The sequence below is a fragment of the Crocodylus siamensis genome, chromosome 3 (genome assembly GCF_052110815.1).
Source record: "Crocodylus siamensis isolate JL-2025a chromosome 3, ASM5211081v1, whole genome shotgun sequence".
Lineage (NCBI taxonomy): Eukaryota > Metazoa > Chordata > Crocodylia > Crocodylidae > Crocodylus > Crocodylus siamensis.
Genome location: NC_143397.1, coordinates 90806066 through 90820390, shown reverse-complemented (window position 1 = coordinate 90820390; position 14325 = coordinate 90806066). Strand labels below are relative to the sequence as shown.

Below are 14325 nucleotides of genomic sequence, written 5' to 3'. Positions count from 1 at the left end.
TGTTTCATTTTCTGTTAAGTTGACTCCTTTTTCGTTCGAGTAGCACATTTCCTGTTTTTTGTGACTTAGTGAAAAAAATAAGACTAGGAAGGGCAGGAAGTCAGCTGGGGTCATAGGATCCCAGCAAGATAAGCATCCAATTTACTCTTGAAGGTGTTCAATGTAGGTGCTTGAACCACCTCCAATGGCAGACTGTTCCAGACCTTGGGGGCTCGGACAGTAAAGAAAGTCTTATTTTTTTCACTAAGTCACAAAAAACAGGAAATGTGCTACTCGAACGAAAAAGGAGTCAACTTAACAGAAAATGAAACAAGAATTAAAGAGGGAAAATCTTACAGTGTAGAAATTTTCTTTCTAGACTATAAGATTTTCCCTCTAATTCTTGAAACAAGAATAGTTTCTATAGTGTAGAACTTTTCTTTCATCATTTTCTAATACAAATTATTTAAAGGCCGAGACATGGGTGGAAGACACAGCTGTCTACCAAAGACCTGGAACAACCTGCAGCCTTACAAGTGCCACACACAACGACAAGGGAGCAGCAGAGATCATCCCCATCACCAGGTCGACCATGCATTTGCTACTCGTTTGCCTTGTGCTGCTCTTCTCCGCTGAAATCTCATCACTGCACTGTGGCTTGCTTAACTTCCAGCAAAAAAAGCTGAACAAAGACAGCTTGGAGCTCCTAGACAACATGGGGGGGAATTTCCCCTCCCAGTGCTCCAGTGAGAGGACTGATTTCAAGCCTACCCAAGATATTCTCATGCTCCGATCATCCCTGAAAGAGAATGCAAAGATGGCCATCCAGGAGATTCTCCAGGAAGTCTTCACAGTCTTTAGCAAAAACCTCACGCAGACTGCCTGGGATGAGGCCTCCATCGTCGCGTTCCAAAATGGACTTCACTGGCAAACTGAGAGGTTGGAGGCCTGTTTGGATTTGCAGTTGGAGAAGGATGGAACGAAGATGGGAAGTAAGGATGTGCTGCTCACTAGGCTGAAACTCAAAAGATATTTCCAGGGAATACGCAATTTCTTGGAAGGGAAGCAGTACAGCCTGTGTGCCTGGGAGATCATTCGCCTGGAAATGCCCAGATGTTTTCTGCTTCTTGACCAACTGACAAAATGGCTTAAAATCTAAGGTACAGTACCAACTTTGTTCCTAGAGACTGCCTGAATTACCACTACAACAAATTATAGAGGGGAGAGGAGAGAGCCTTTGGTTAGTATTTGTTTCTGTAGCCTACATCTTCCCCCAGAGTATCCTGGTTAAATGCAGAGCAACACACATTTTGGCCTTATGCTGGAATTGATCTGGATGGAATTCCAATGTCTGAAGTATTGTTATTATCACTGATAATTTCATGAGAATTCATCTCATAATGGAAGCCTTAGATGTTTATTTGGATACTTCATTATGAACAACTGTTCAGAAAACTCTTAATAGTTGTTATGCCTGGGAAAATATAGTTTCATAAACCAGTAACTTTGAAATACTGTTTTTCTCTTCTCTTTTTTTTGAACCATTTTCCACTTCTTTCCAGATCACACCTACTCATGGTATGAATATTACACCTACTAATGGATTTCAAACAGATACTAATGGAATGAAGATGGCTTCTTGCCCTTCAATTGCTCCTCTCTGCTGATTCCCCCAACGATGACTTTTGTCATTTCTACTCTAGACCTTCAGTTACGCAACTGACTCACCCAACTATGAAGCTTCAGCCAAACAGCTTCCACTTTATGCGGCCTATTGTATTGCAGTTTAAAACACAGGGAAAAACATTGCTGAAAAGCGTGAGACGACAATAACATGGGCTCCACCTTAGTTGTTTTCCCCCTTATATATACATGCTATATGCAGGTGCCTTGCTACTCTTTTCTGATAAAATTTCATTATGCTGTAACAACAGAAGCAGTGTGACACAATAAAGGAAGATCACAAAGTGTTTCAATAGGATGACTTCCCACAGTGTCAGGAGAAAAAGACTTCCAGTGCTCCCAAGAGACTCTCATCACAAGAGAGTATCAGAAAGGAAACAGCAATATTTCAAGGAAGAGAACCAGCAAATGTTTTCTATACTCCATAAACTCTCTTTGAAACGATCACTGAACCGAGTGAATCTTTCTATGGGAAGTGAAATATGGTGGAATTTGAAAAATCATGGTCACTATTTGTTTTCTTCCAGCATTGGGGATACGCTTTCAAATCATTGTGCTTGACTTTTTATCTCTGTATTTTAGTCAATGACATTCTGCTATTTATTGTTTTAATTTATTTGTATTATTTATTTATTTATTTATTGCTTATTTTTATAACATTTTATATTTTTATTTTTAATTTATAAATAAAATGTTACTTTTTATATAACAAAAGTCAAAACACTGGTGATTTCCATTAAATGCACTTTTTGACACTACAGGTTCCTGCAGACATGTGGGAAGGCTACACTGGCCGCCCAGCACAGGCTAGATGATATAAAACCTCCCACACTTCAGTGCACTTCTATAAATTAACCTCCAGGTTCTGACACCCTGCCACAGCAAGCGGGTTGTAACCAGAGCCGAAGCACAAACTCTCTCCGAGTGCCAACAACTGCAGTTATGTGGTAGTAAAGTAAAACTGGGATTCAGCTTTAGCGACGAGACTTTTACCAAGATACACACTGGTTCTGAAGAGAACTGTGTCACAAGACATGAGCAGCATTTTTAGGACTTAAATCCTTGCACCCGCCTATAAAGCAGTGGTTAATAAAGTGAGGTTGTAAGTTAGTGTGTTGCTGCAGAAATTCGGGTCCGTGTCTGAGAGCAAGCGAGCGAGATCATGGTACCCAGCCTGACTCTCTAAGTAGGTCATAGTGTGAATGGCCAAGTTTATGTCACTCTGTACCTTGATAATAATAGTGTAAGGAATAGGCAGATAGTTATAGATAGATATATTATACTTAGATAGATCTAGATAGAATAGTATAGTTAGGTGTAAAGGATATTATTGATAACAGTGTGTGAGTACTGTGTTTAGTGTCAATACTACTTACCTGTTGTTTGCTATTTGTGTATTTAATAAACTGCTATCATTTGTTTAATTGATTATCCATGTGTGGGTCCTAATTAATCAACTTACAGACTAATTGCTGGGTGGGCTGGCGGTGACAGATATATTGTATCCCATTCGTAAACAGGTCTGGGGCCAAAAGACCACCCCCTATTGCGATTCGGACTGAGGGAGTCACTGAGCCACTTAATGAGTGACCCTAATTAGGCGTTAATTGTTTCCTCTTACATCATGTGAAGGAATATGGAAGATTCAACTAAGGTCAGAGAGAAGTTACAGATCCCAAAAGAATTCAAAGACTAGTAAAGACACGTGCATACCTTGTTAGCTTTACCTTTCTCTATAAATATTTGGTGTAATTTACACAAACTTGTAAAGCTGAATGGGAAAGGAGGACTGTCACAGAATGACTTTGAAAGATTTAACCTGTATAATACATATTTGAGAATCTCCTCAATAAAGAGAAGCAGACGTTATAAATGTTGCCTCAAGCAACTTGAATTTCTTGTGGTGACAACTACTACTGAAGCCACAATTCAGACTGAGTTCTTCAACAGCCTTAATATGGAGGAGATTATCCTAAAGGTGGTAACCTGCCTGTAAAATTCTACATATTGTTTGTTTTTTATGCCCCCTTCCCCCACTTTTTTTGCATTTTTTTCATTTGATTCCTCTTCATAATTTTTTTTTTTTTAAAAGAATCTCCGTAGGCTGAAATTTGTCCTTGACAGGACTGTTGTTCACTGATATTTTAGAACGTGTCACGAACAGGCTGCACAAAATGTGTTAGAGGGGCAGATCATAACTGCGCTCTTTTTAGTTAGTTGGTTATTTTAATGTTGGAGTTTGGATAATTTTCAGTTATCAGTCATGTCAAAATGAAAGTTTTAATGCCCACTGGTGACAGAACTCATGGGTGATGGTTGGGAACACTCAAGCCTGACAAGCGGAAGAGAGGGATGCACGTACTTTTTTTTCAGTTCAAGGTGTTGGCAGTGAGAAGTATGTACACACCCAATGGACAGGAATGGTGGATGCATACAAGCCTGAGTGGTGCATGCAAACTTCAGTGATGGTAGAATGAGGAGGCTGTATGCATGCAAATTGTATTTATGCAGGGAGAGGCTGGTGTAGGAGGGCACTTTGTTAAATTCAAATATTCCAACAAGCAATACAATTTAAAACACTCCTCCATTACAGACTCCATCTGATGAAGGGTAACCCCCAATGGGTATCATTGAGCCTTTGGCAATGTCTGCCTGAGATCCTCATCTCAGGGCAGCTTGCAGTCCTCTTAAAGCCCACAGCTTGACAAGTTGGTCAGGCCCTTCCCTTTCCAACTCAGCTGGCCATGCAGTTTGCCCGTCAGTGACCCAGCTGTACCCCTGGTACAGGTTTAGCCCCTACAGCAGGAAAGCAGTGATGTTAACAGCAGCTGCCAAGATGGGGCCTGCTGCAGTCCATAGGGGAGGCCTGAGAGGCTCTCAGCAGAAGCAGTCTTTAGTCCAGGGTGACTTGCAGTCCTTTTTAAAGCCCACAGGCTAGACTTTAAAATGTTTAAAATGTTAGTACCGTAAGGGTGGATGCAATAGTGGGGCAATAAACTGTGTGAAAGCTTTGAACAGGCTATGCTGGACAGTCAGTATTTCTCTGATTGGGTCTTTTTGTTTGTAACAGTGGTGTGAAACCTTTTCACTCCATCCGCTGGATGGGTTGTGCCAGGTTAGTCTGCAGGTGGGCTTGATTTGACACACAGGAGTGGCCATGGGGGTTAAGGAGTGGTGATGGGGGGAGGGAAGGTGCACATCCTGCTCCTGCTCAGGGCAGCAGGCAATGACCTTGCCCCAATTCAGATGGGTGGGGGAGTGGGGTGGGTAGCTGCCCAGCCCCAATTCACCTTCTCTGTTTTGCCACCCCATGTCTTACTTGCCATGCCTGGATGGAACAGATAGTCCTGCGAGAGGCACCCAGAGAACTTGAGTGGTATACTTTTTCTTGTGCTACCGTGATCTGGCCTGGTGCTAACTTGCCTAGAGGTTTCATTTGCATATTTTTTTTACTTCCAGCCTCCCCCATAGCTACACTTGTGCCTCACAGGGGTCAAATTGCCATAATCCTTTCTTAAAGTTGCGTAGCTCAATGAGTCTTGTCTGTCTAGGCATCGCCATGGTGGATTTGGCCTATATACTCTTAAAAGGCCCTTGCAGATGGCTTATTCAAGAGCCTTCTCTCAGTAACAGGGCAGGGGTTCCTGAAGCCACAAGTCAGATTGATTTCTCGAGCAGACTTAATATGGAGGAGAGATTCCTATAGGTGGTAACCTGCCTGTGAAATTCTACATTTTGTGCATTTCTTTTCCTTCTAAGTATTGGCAGAGACCTAGCACACTCATTGCATGGGTGTGGCAAGGCTCAGAGCAAGCCAAAAAGCTGAAGTGGCTTTCTGTAGGAGAAATCTAGAAACTACATCTACCTATCAGTTAAGCTCAGTGTCACTAAGAAACCAAAAGAACTAAAATATCCACTGCAAAGACTGTAAATATATCCTGTGCTGACCTAACTCACTTGCTGTCCCCAGTAGCCTTTGACCCTCACTACCTCACACTGCATTTTTATATATTTCTCACAGTGCATTTTCATATTTCCTCTGTCTCATCTTTACCATGGCATTTTGTATTTTATATTTTATACTTTTAAACCCTTAAGGAATGTACTCCCTGTAGAATGAAGTCCATTGCTAAAACTGCATTGAAACTGTAGTTGTAAAGTGATTAAAAACTGTTGAGTGAATGTGAGTGAATGATGACCACCAGCAGACAATAGTCTAACCAAAGGAACTCCATTTTAAGGTAATCAAGCTAAAGAAATGATTCCTGGAACTGAGCACTCACCCTATGGACTATTCCTGTAACCCATGACAATACAGCCATTAAGTCAATAAGTCCAGGGTGGACTCCCGAAACTTCAGGTACCAGCAGGCAGAGACCCCTGTGACTAACAGCTGTCAGGTACTACTCAAGACCCACGTGGGACAGCAGTCTCCGGATTGGGCAGCCAAGATGATGCTGGGGGATCACACAAGTCTGCCAGAAAGGGATAAAAGTGAAGTGAAGTGAAGTGTGACCCTCAGCGGTGCCCTCTCATCCAGCACCTGGCCTACCGAGACAGAAGGACAAGCAGGCAACCCCGTTCTAGAGAAGACATCGCCTTGAAGGAAGCTGACCATCAACAGCAGACTCCAGGGCTTTGGACAGGTAGATACACTGGCTCTCACAATCGCTACAGCAGCTACTGTACATGGGTTTGAATGACATGGGTTTGAATGAGTGAGTGCATGTGTGCGCGCGCATGTGCTAAGGTGACCAGTACCACCCGTAACCCCAAGTTTGCATTTAGGACTTGTTACCGCATTTTTCAGTTAGCACCACCTCCCTGGGAAGCCTATTCCAGGCTCTGGCCACCCTTACCGTGAAGTAGTTCTTCCTAACATCTAACCTAAACCTAGCCTCCCTCAGCTCATGGCCGTTGTTCCTGGTGACTCCAAGGGGGACCCTGGTGAACAGACTTTCCCCGAGTCCCTGCTGGTGGCTCCTGATAAAGTTGTAGGCAGCCACAAGATCCCCCCTCAGCCTCCTCTTGCGGAGACTGAAGAGATTCAGGTAGATTTCATAGATTTCATAGACATTAGGGCTGGAAGGGACCTCGGGAGATCATCGAGTCCAGCCCCCTGCCCAAAGGGCAGGAAGTCAGCTGGGGTCATAGGATCCCAGCAAGATAAGCATCCAATTTACTCTTGAAGGTGTCCAATGTAGCTGCTTGAACCACCTCCAATGGCAGACTGTTCCAGACCTTGGGGGCTCGGACAGTAAAGAAATTCTTCCTTATGTCCAGCCTGAAACGGTCTTGCAGGAGTTTGTGACCGTTCGACCTCGTCATCCCATGGGGCGCTCTGGTGAACAAACGTTCCCCCAGATCCTGGTGGTCACCCCTGATAAACTTATAGGTGGCCATCAGGTCACCCCTGAGCCTGCTCTTTTCCAGGCTAAAGAGTCCCGTGGCTCTCAGCCTGTCATCGTAAGATCTGTTTTCCTGACCTCTGATCATGAGTGTGGCTCTCCTCTGGACTCTCTCAAGCTTCTCCACATCCTTTTTGAATAGTGGAGCCCAAAACTGGACGCAGTGCTCCAGCTGCGGCCTCACCAAGGCCGAGTACAAGGGAAGAATGACGTCCCGGGATTTGCTCGAGAAGCATCTATGGATGCAAGCCAGCGTTTTGGTCGCTTTACTAGCCGCAGCATCGCATTGGAGGCTCATGTTCATCTTGTGGTCAGTGATGACCCCCAAGTCTCTTTCTTCTGTAGTGCTATCCAACGTAGCACTGCCGAGCCTATAAGGAAGCTGCAGGTTTTTCCTCCCAAGGTGGAGAACCTTGCATTTTTCGGTGTTAAACACCATCAGGTTCTCATCCGCCCATTTGCTGAGCTTGTCCAGGTCAGCCTGGATCACCCGCCAATCTTCTGGCATGGATGCTTTGCCCCAAAGTTTGGTGTCATCGGCGAACTTGGCCAGTCCACTCCTGACTCCAATGTCCACATAATTAATGAAGAGGTTGAACAGTAGGGGTCCCAGGACAGAGCCTTGAGGGACCCCACTGGTCACAGGGCACCACAATGAGCGACTGTCATGGATTACAACCCTCTGGGTCCGACCACGGAGCCAGTTTCCCAGCCAGCGGATCGTGGTGGAGCCAAGGCCACAACTGGCCAGTTTGGCCAAGAGGTGATCATGGGATACCAGATCAAAAGCTTTTTTGAAGTCAAGATATATGACATCAATCTCTTCTCCCTTGTCCAGGTGATAGGTCACCTGGTCATAGAAGGAAATGAGATTGGTCAAACAAGACCTACCTGCAACAAACCCGTGCTGGCTATCCCTTAGAATGTTAGCCTGGGCCAGTCCCTCAAGGATGGCCACCTTAATAAACTTTTCTAGGATCTTCCCCAGGATAGAAGTCAGGCTAATGGGCCTGTAGTTAGCCGGATCCACTCTCCTCCCTTTTTTGAAGATCGGCACCACATTGGCCTTCTTCCAGTCTTCGGGCACTACACCAGAGCGCCAGGAGTTTTCAAAGATCCGTGCCAGGGGCCGGGCTATGACGCTCGCCAGCTCCTTGAGTACCCTGGGGTGCAGGTTGTCAGGGCCGGCTGACTTGAAGGTATCCAGCTTCTCAAGGTGTTCCTTCACGAGGTCAGCATTGATGGAGGGTAGGGGATCCCCATCACCCGGATCTCCCTGTCCCATAGCAGGCATGGGCGTCCCATAGGACTGATGAAAGACTGACGCAAAGTACCTATTTAATAGGTTGGCTTTTTCCTGGGCGTCCGTTGTCAGTTGCCCCATCTGGTTTAGCAGGGGTCCAACATTGCCCTTGCTTTTCCTCTGGCTCCCCACATATCTGAAAAAGGACTTTTTGTTGTCCTTGATGCTTGAAGCTAGTTGGAGTTCAGTTGCAGCCTTGGCTTTCCTGGTTTGCTCCCTGCAGGACCGGACCAGGGCAGAAAATTTCTCCTTGGAGGTGAATCCCATCCTCCATCCTTTGTAGGCTTTCCTTTTTAGCCGCAGGAGGTCTGCTAGGTCCCTAGAGAGCCAGGAGGGTTGCTGTGCCTTCTTGCTGCCTTTCCTCCGTGTTGGGATAGATTTAGCTTGTGCATTGAGGATCGCTTCCTTGAGAAGCAACCACTCTTCTTGAACTCCCATCTCCCTGGGGTCACGGTCCCTAAAGGCCTGACCGACAAGCCTCTTGAGCTTGTCAAAGTCGGCTTTTCTGAAGTCAAGGACTTCTGTGTTGCTGACTGACTTGCCAGCTTTACGGCAGATGATGAAGTTGATCAGCTCGTGGTCGCTGTCACCCAGCTTCCCATCGATCACTAGGTCGCCGATTAGGTCGTCCCCCGTAGCCAGTACCAGGTCGAGCAGCGGTTTGCCTCTCGTTGGCCCATAGACTTCTTGAGTCAGGTAGAGGTCATCCACGCACGAGAGAAAGCTTTGCGCCCGCTCAGATTTAGCTGAGTGACCTTCCCACGAGATGTCCGGGTAATTGAAGTCACCCATGACAACCAAGGTCCTGGAGCAAGCGGCCTCAGTCAGTTCCCAGGCGAACTCCTGGTCAAGCTCAGGACTTTGAGTGGGAGGTCTGTAGTAGACTCCCACCGTTGTGTCCCCTGTGCCATTTTTCCCACAAATTTTTACCCAGAGAGTCTCTAGCTGTCCATGCCGGTTGCCAACATCAGCTTGCAGGGACATGTAGCTTTCCTCCACATAGAGAGCTACACCCCCGCCCCTTTTGTCAACACGATCCCTCCTGTAGAGGGTATAGCCCTCTATCCCCGTGGTCCAGTCATGGGTGGAGTCCCACCAGGTCTCCGTTATTCCAATGACGTCATAATTCTTTGCACTGAGCAGGAGGACGAGCTCGTCCTGCTTGTTGCCCGGGCTCCTGGCATTAGTGTACAGGCAGGCAAGTGTGCCCTTGGGGGCTCTTGCCTTGCCCACAGATTGTGCCAGGGCTGGGGCAGAGGTGGGCTCCCTTAAGTGCCTTGGTCTGCTGGCTTTGCAAGGGTCGCTCAGCGGGCCAGCAGTGGCAGTAGTCCCCCCATCCCCCAGCGGGCTTATTTTAAAGCCCGGTGAAGCAGGTCAGCCAGCCTGGCTGAGAAGAGCCTCCTCCCCAGGGGGGAGAGGTGGAGGCCATCTCTTCCCAGCAGCTCGCTGCCTCTCTTGGCAAATAGTGGGCTGTGGTCATGGAAGCCAAAGCCTTCCCGATGACACCAGCCCCGCAGTCTTTGGTTCACTGCGTGGATCCTCCTCTCCCTCCTCAGCCCATAGCCCGAGCCTGGGAGGATGGACGAAAACACCACCTGAGCTCCCAGACCCCTAAGCCCCGCTCCCAACTCCCTGTAGCACCTCATGACCTGGCTGGGGGTGCTCCGAGCCGTGTCATTGGTGCCCACATGAATCAGGAGCATGGGATATTGGTCTGTGGGCCGGAGGAGCTGCGGGATCCTCTCCGCAATGTCTCGGATGCGGGCCCCCGGGAAGCAGCAGACTTCCCGGGCTAAGGGGTCAGGGCGGCAGATTGCCCCCTCGGTCCCCCGCAGGATGGAGTCTCCCACAACAAACACCTTCCGCTTTGTCTTGGGGAGAGCGGGGCCAGTAGCTGTGGTTGAGCCTGGGTTGCCTGCGGGAGCCGGCAACTGAGCAGGCTCTGCTGGGGCTGCAAGAGGTGCGAACCTGTAGCTAAGCTCCGGCGGGGCAGGGGCCTTGGTGCGGCGGGTCTTCGGGCCCTTGACCACCTTGGTCCATGTCCCTGACTGGGCAGAGCGGGAGGTCCCAGAGTCCTCCTTAGTCCTGGAGTGGGATGGTGCTCTATCCTGCGGCTCCCGGGGGAGAAGGGCCTGGCAGTAGGAGTCTATCTCCTGCTCGCAGTCCCTGATGGCACGCAGTCTCACCTCATGGGGCTGGCCCCGGAGGCGCTTAACCATACGAGTGGCCCTCCTCTGGACCCTCTCCAGGTTCTCCACGTCCTTCTTGAAGTGCGGCGCCCAGAACTGGACACAGTACTCCAGCTGCGGCCTGACCAGCGCCGTAGCCTACAACCATAATGCTGGTTTCCTCTCCCCAGGTGCAGCACCCTGCACTCGTCTTTCTTGAACCGCATCCTGTTCAGATCCGCCCACTTCTCTAACCTATCCAGGTCTGCCTGGATGCGGTCCCTGCCTGCTGGTGTATTCACTTTACCCCACAGCTTGGTGTCATGAGCGAACTTGAACAGGGTGCTCTCCACACCCTCGTCCAGGTCGCTAATGAAGATGTTGAACAGCGCCAGCCCAAGGACCGAGCCCTGGGGGTCTCCGCTGCCCACACCCTTCCAGGTCAACATCGACCCGTCCACCACCGCCCTCTGGGTGCGCCCCTGGAGCCAGTTTGCCACCCATGTGACCGTGCATTCGTCAATGCTGCAGTCCCTCAGCTTGCCCACCAGAATTGTGTGGGACACTGTGTCGAAGGCCTTCTGGAAGTCCAAGAAGATGACATTGACTTCCTCCTCCTACAAATGTTATAATTTATAACTGACTTTGGGTTCATCACTGTAGCCCAGTCTCATAGCAATCTGGCAAATTTATAACTGAAATCGTAATGTGGATAAACTCACAGGTAGTTGCTCCCTCATGCAGGATGCTCGCTGCACCTGCAACACATTTTCAGGGCTCTGTCTGTCTTGTGGGAGACTCCAAATGTATCTTGGGTGTAGGCCTTCACAACTGACGGCACAGACTCAGCGAGCATTCCTATAGTTCCAGCTTGTCAACCGTTCACTATTGTAAGCTAAGGTTAGCTTTACTAGAGGACTCTTTGGGGTTTTGCAGGTTTAAATTGGTTATACAAATCATGACTGCTGCACTTGGCCATTTTGCTTAATGTATTGTTTTATTTGGAAAAATATACATCTCGGTTATAAATAAATAAATAAATAAAGCCAGGGCATAAATATCTTAATAAATAGGCATGGATATAAATAAAAGTTGCCATCACCCATTTACACTTACATATCCCATAAAATGTGGTAAAAACATGTTTGGAGTGCAGTAAGAGAATAAATACTCGTACGGTAACAGTGAGGAGCGTTAGTCGTGATAGCAAAACGAATTCAGTGCAAGTGTATCTTGGTTCCTAGCCTCGTAGGGAAACCTGCCTCCTGCTTAGAAGTCTGTTAGGCAGTCCTTGTTGGAATCTCTGGTGGAACTCCTGTCCCAGGCAGGTTACGAGGGAATGCTGCACGGGAGACAATGGCCTCTTCTGGGACTGTTGGCACATGAGGTCTTTTGCTATCATTATGGAATAATGGAATAATATGGAACAATGTAAACATATGCTTTGGGCTAAATGCTGATTGCAAGTTGGGTGTAAAGAATCTTAGAAGGTACTGCTGAGTGATCCAGCCAAGTTGTGAGGTCCTTCAGTGGAGATGGACTTTATTCAGGTATTCTCATAACTTTAGTTGAAGTGCTGAAATGAAAAGGAATGTCCTGTCAGCATCTGTAATGTTATCACCTCTACCCAGGTATCAAAACTGAAATCCTGACATTTATGATCCTGTTATGAAATTAGCTATCATGAAAGCTGTAGTTTTGTAACAGAGAACCATTACCCTGTTATGGAGAAGCAGAAGGGCCACTTTGTCAACATGATAAAGGCAGCTGGCCAGGCTGGGGTTAATAAACACCCCTGGGGTCATCTGACAGGGCACACGACTGGAAGAGAGCAGGGCTCTGGGCATATAAACCCCAGACCAGAGCCAGAGCAGGGCAGTCTGTCTCCAGGGAGAGGAGGTGCCTGAACCAGAACAAAGTGGCAGAGGGTGGTGAGAGCCCAGGATGGAGGCTACTCCCAGAGTGAGGGTTGCTCTCAGGGTGGGGAAGAGGTAGCGTCCTTTCCCTTTCATAATGTTTGTTTGCCCAGAAGGGAAGGTTTGTGTTGTAGCCAATGGGCTTACTGTTTGGTTAACTTATGCTGATGGGTAGCGTTTGGGACTAAGGGTTGGTTTGCAGGTCCCATTATTACCCTAGGGCCACGTGATCACCTTAACTGAAAAATTATACCGCCTACTCCAGAAAATTATAACGTAACTTTGTCATAGCTCTGTTACAGAATTATTGTCCTTATCTTTTCATCTCTTCTGTTGCAATAATTCAACTTCTCTAGGAAAAAAAGGGAGTACAGTACCTGAGCTTTTTAGTGAGTTTGTCAATAAACTGAAAGCACCTTGATAGTTCCACAGAAATAATCTCCCAGGCACACTGGCTGTATTGCTTCTCTTTGAGGAAATTGTCTATTGCTTGGAAATATCTCTTCAGTTTCAGTCTGGTGACCAAGGGGTTATAATTTCCAGGGCTTCTTTCCCCCTTCTCCCTCTCGGCATCCAAACATGTCTCCAAGTTCTCAATCTGCCAGTGAAGGCTATTCTTAAATTTCTCAATGGAGCTCTCTTGCCAGGTCATTTGTGTGACATTTTTGCTGAAGACATAGAAGATAGCTTTGAGGAGCTCCTGGATGGCTGCCTTGGCATTGTGCTTCTGTGACGGTTCAGTTTTGAAAATATCTTTGGTTTTTAAATCCAGCCTCTCACTTAGGCACTGGGGAGAGAGGTTTCTCCTCATTTTGTCCAAGAAGTCTAAGCCATCTTTGTTCACTTTATTCTGGTTAGAGGCGAGGCTGCTGCAGTGTAGGGAGGAGCTTACTTTGAAGAAAAGCAGCACAAGGAAGAATTTTAGCAAACGCATGATGATCACGATGGTGCTGCTTTCTTGTCTTTGAGTAGGACCTGACAAGGTGGTGCTTGTTGAAGCAATCTCCCCAAGATCTGTGTTTGGAATGCTCCATGCCTCTGTTTAATACTGTACAAGTTTTCTTTCATCACTTTTTATTCCTGGCACAGGAACCTTTGCTAGGTTTTTCCTACTTTGGGACTTTTCTTCAGGTGGAATCACTTTCAGTTTCCCTTTTCTTTCCTCACTGTAAACCAACACGGCATCCAAAGCATTAAAAAGTTTATTTCTTGTGTGTGGCAGTGCAGCATATAAACATATTTATCTAACTTAGGAAGACAAAATTCGTATTTTACAAATATTGAGAAGATAAGCCCTCTTTCCACCCTTATCCTCCGTGCCTTTTGTTAAAGCTGAAGTGTTGTTTCAACCTGCAGTTTCTAACTGAGCCAGAAGGAGGAAACCTCTCTCTATCTGTCTTTTCACTGACAAGGATAATAGCTTGCTTTGCTGCACCCGCCTTATTTCTTCCCTCCAGTTTTGATGGAAGGAAAAACTGTAGGTACCTTTTAAACTCTGATCAAATATTAGCAGTCGTCCTGTGAGGAAAGGGGGGCAGACAATTGTGTCTTAAACTCTTGCTGATTTGCAATTGAGAAAGCAAAAGTTCAATATCTTCCATATTTAGTTGGTCTAATAAAAGGTATCACATTTACCCAAAGAACCTAGTCTGAGAAACCAAAATGCATTTATATGGGGAATACAAGAAGACAAAAAAAGGGGCACTGGGAAACTGGACCTTTCATGAACCTGCTTGGGGGGATGGCGGGGAATGGACAGATGGGCATCATGTACTGATCAGCTGGAACACTTAAAAGGTGTTAGCACAGGGATGGGCAAAGTCTGGCCCATGGGCTGGATCCGGTCAGTAGTCAGGCCCATTTCTGAG

At 46.9% G+C, this 14325-nt stretch overlaps 2 protein-coding genes across 2 annotated transcripts; one reads left to right on the top strand and one right to left on the bottom strand.

The window, feature by feature from the left end:
• Positions 1-571: 571 nt before the first annotated feature.
• Positions 572-1138, top strand: LOC149868531 (interferon epsilon-like). The gene has a single exon (XM_090037646.1). It carries the CDS (start codon positions 572-574, stop codon positions 1136-1138), a length of 567 nt encoding a protein of 188 aa, XP_089893772.1.
• Positions 1139-12809: 11671 nt separating this feature from the next.
• LOC149868530 (interferon epsilon-like) lies at positions 12810-13391 on the bottom strand. Its single transcript, XM_090037239.1, has one exon. The coding sequence runs from the start codon at positions 13389-13391 to the stop codon at positions 12810-12812; it is 582 nt and encodes a 193-aa protein (XP_089893365.1).
• Positions 13392-14325: the final 934 nt, after the last annotated feature.

Coding starts and splice junctions, on each gene's coding strand:
- LOC149868531 (XM_090037646.1), top strand. CDS start 572: ATGCATTTGCTACTCGTTTGCCTTGTGCTGCTCTTCTCCGCTGAAATC.
- LOC149868530 (XM_090037239.1), bottom strand. CDS start 13,391: ATGCGTTTGCTAAAATTCTTCCTTGTGCTGCTTTTCTTCAAAGTAAGC.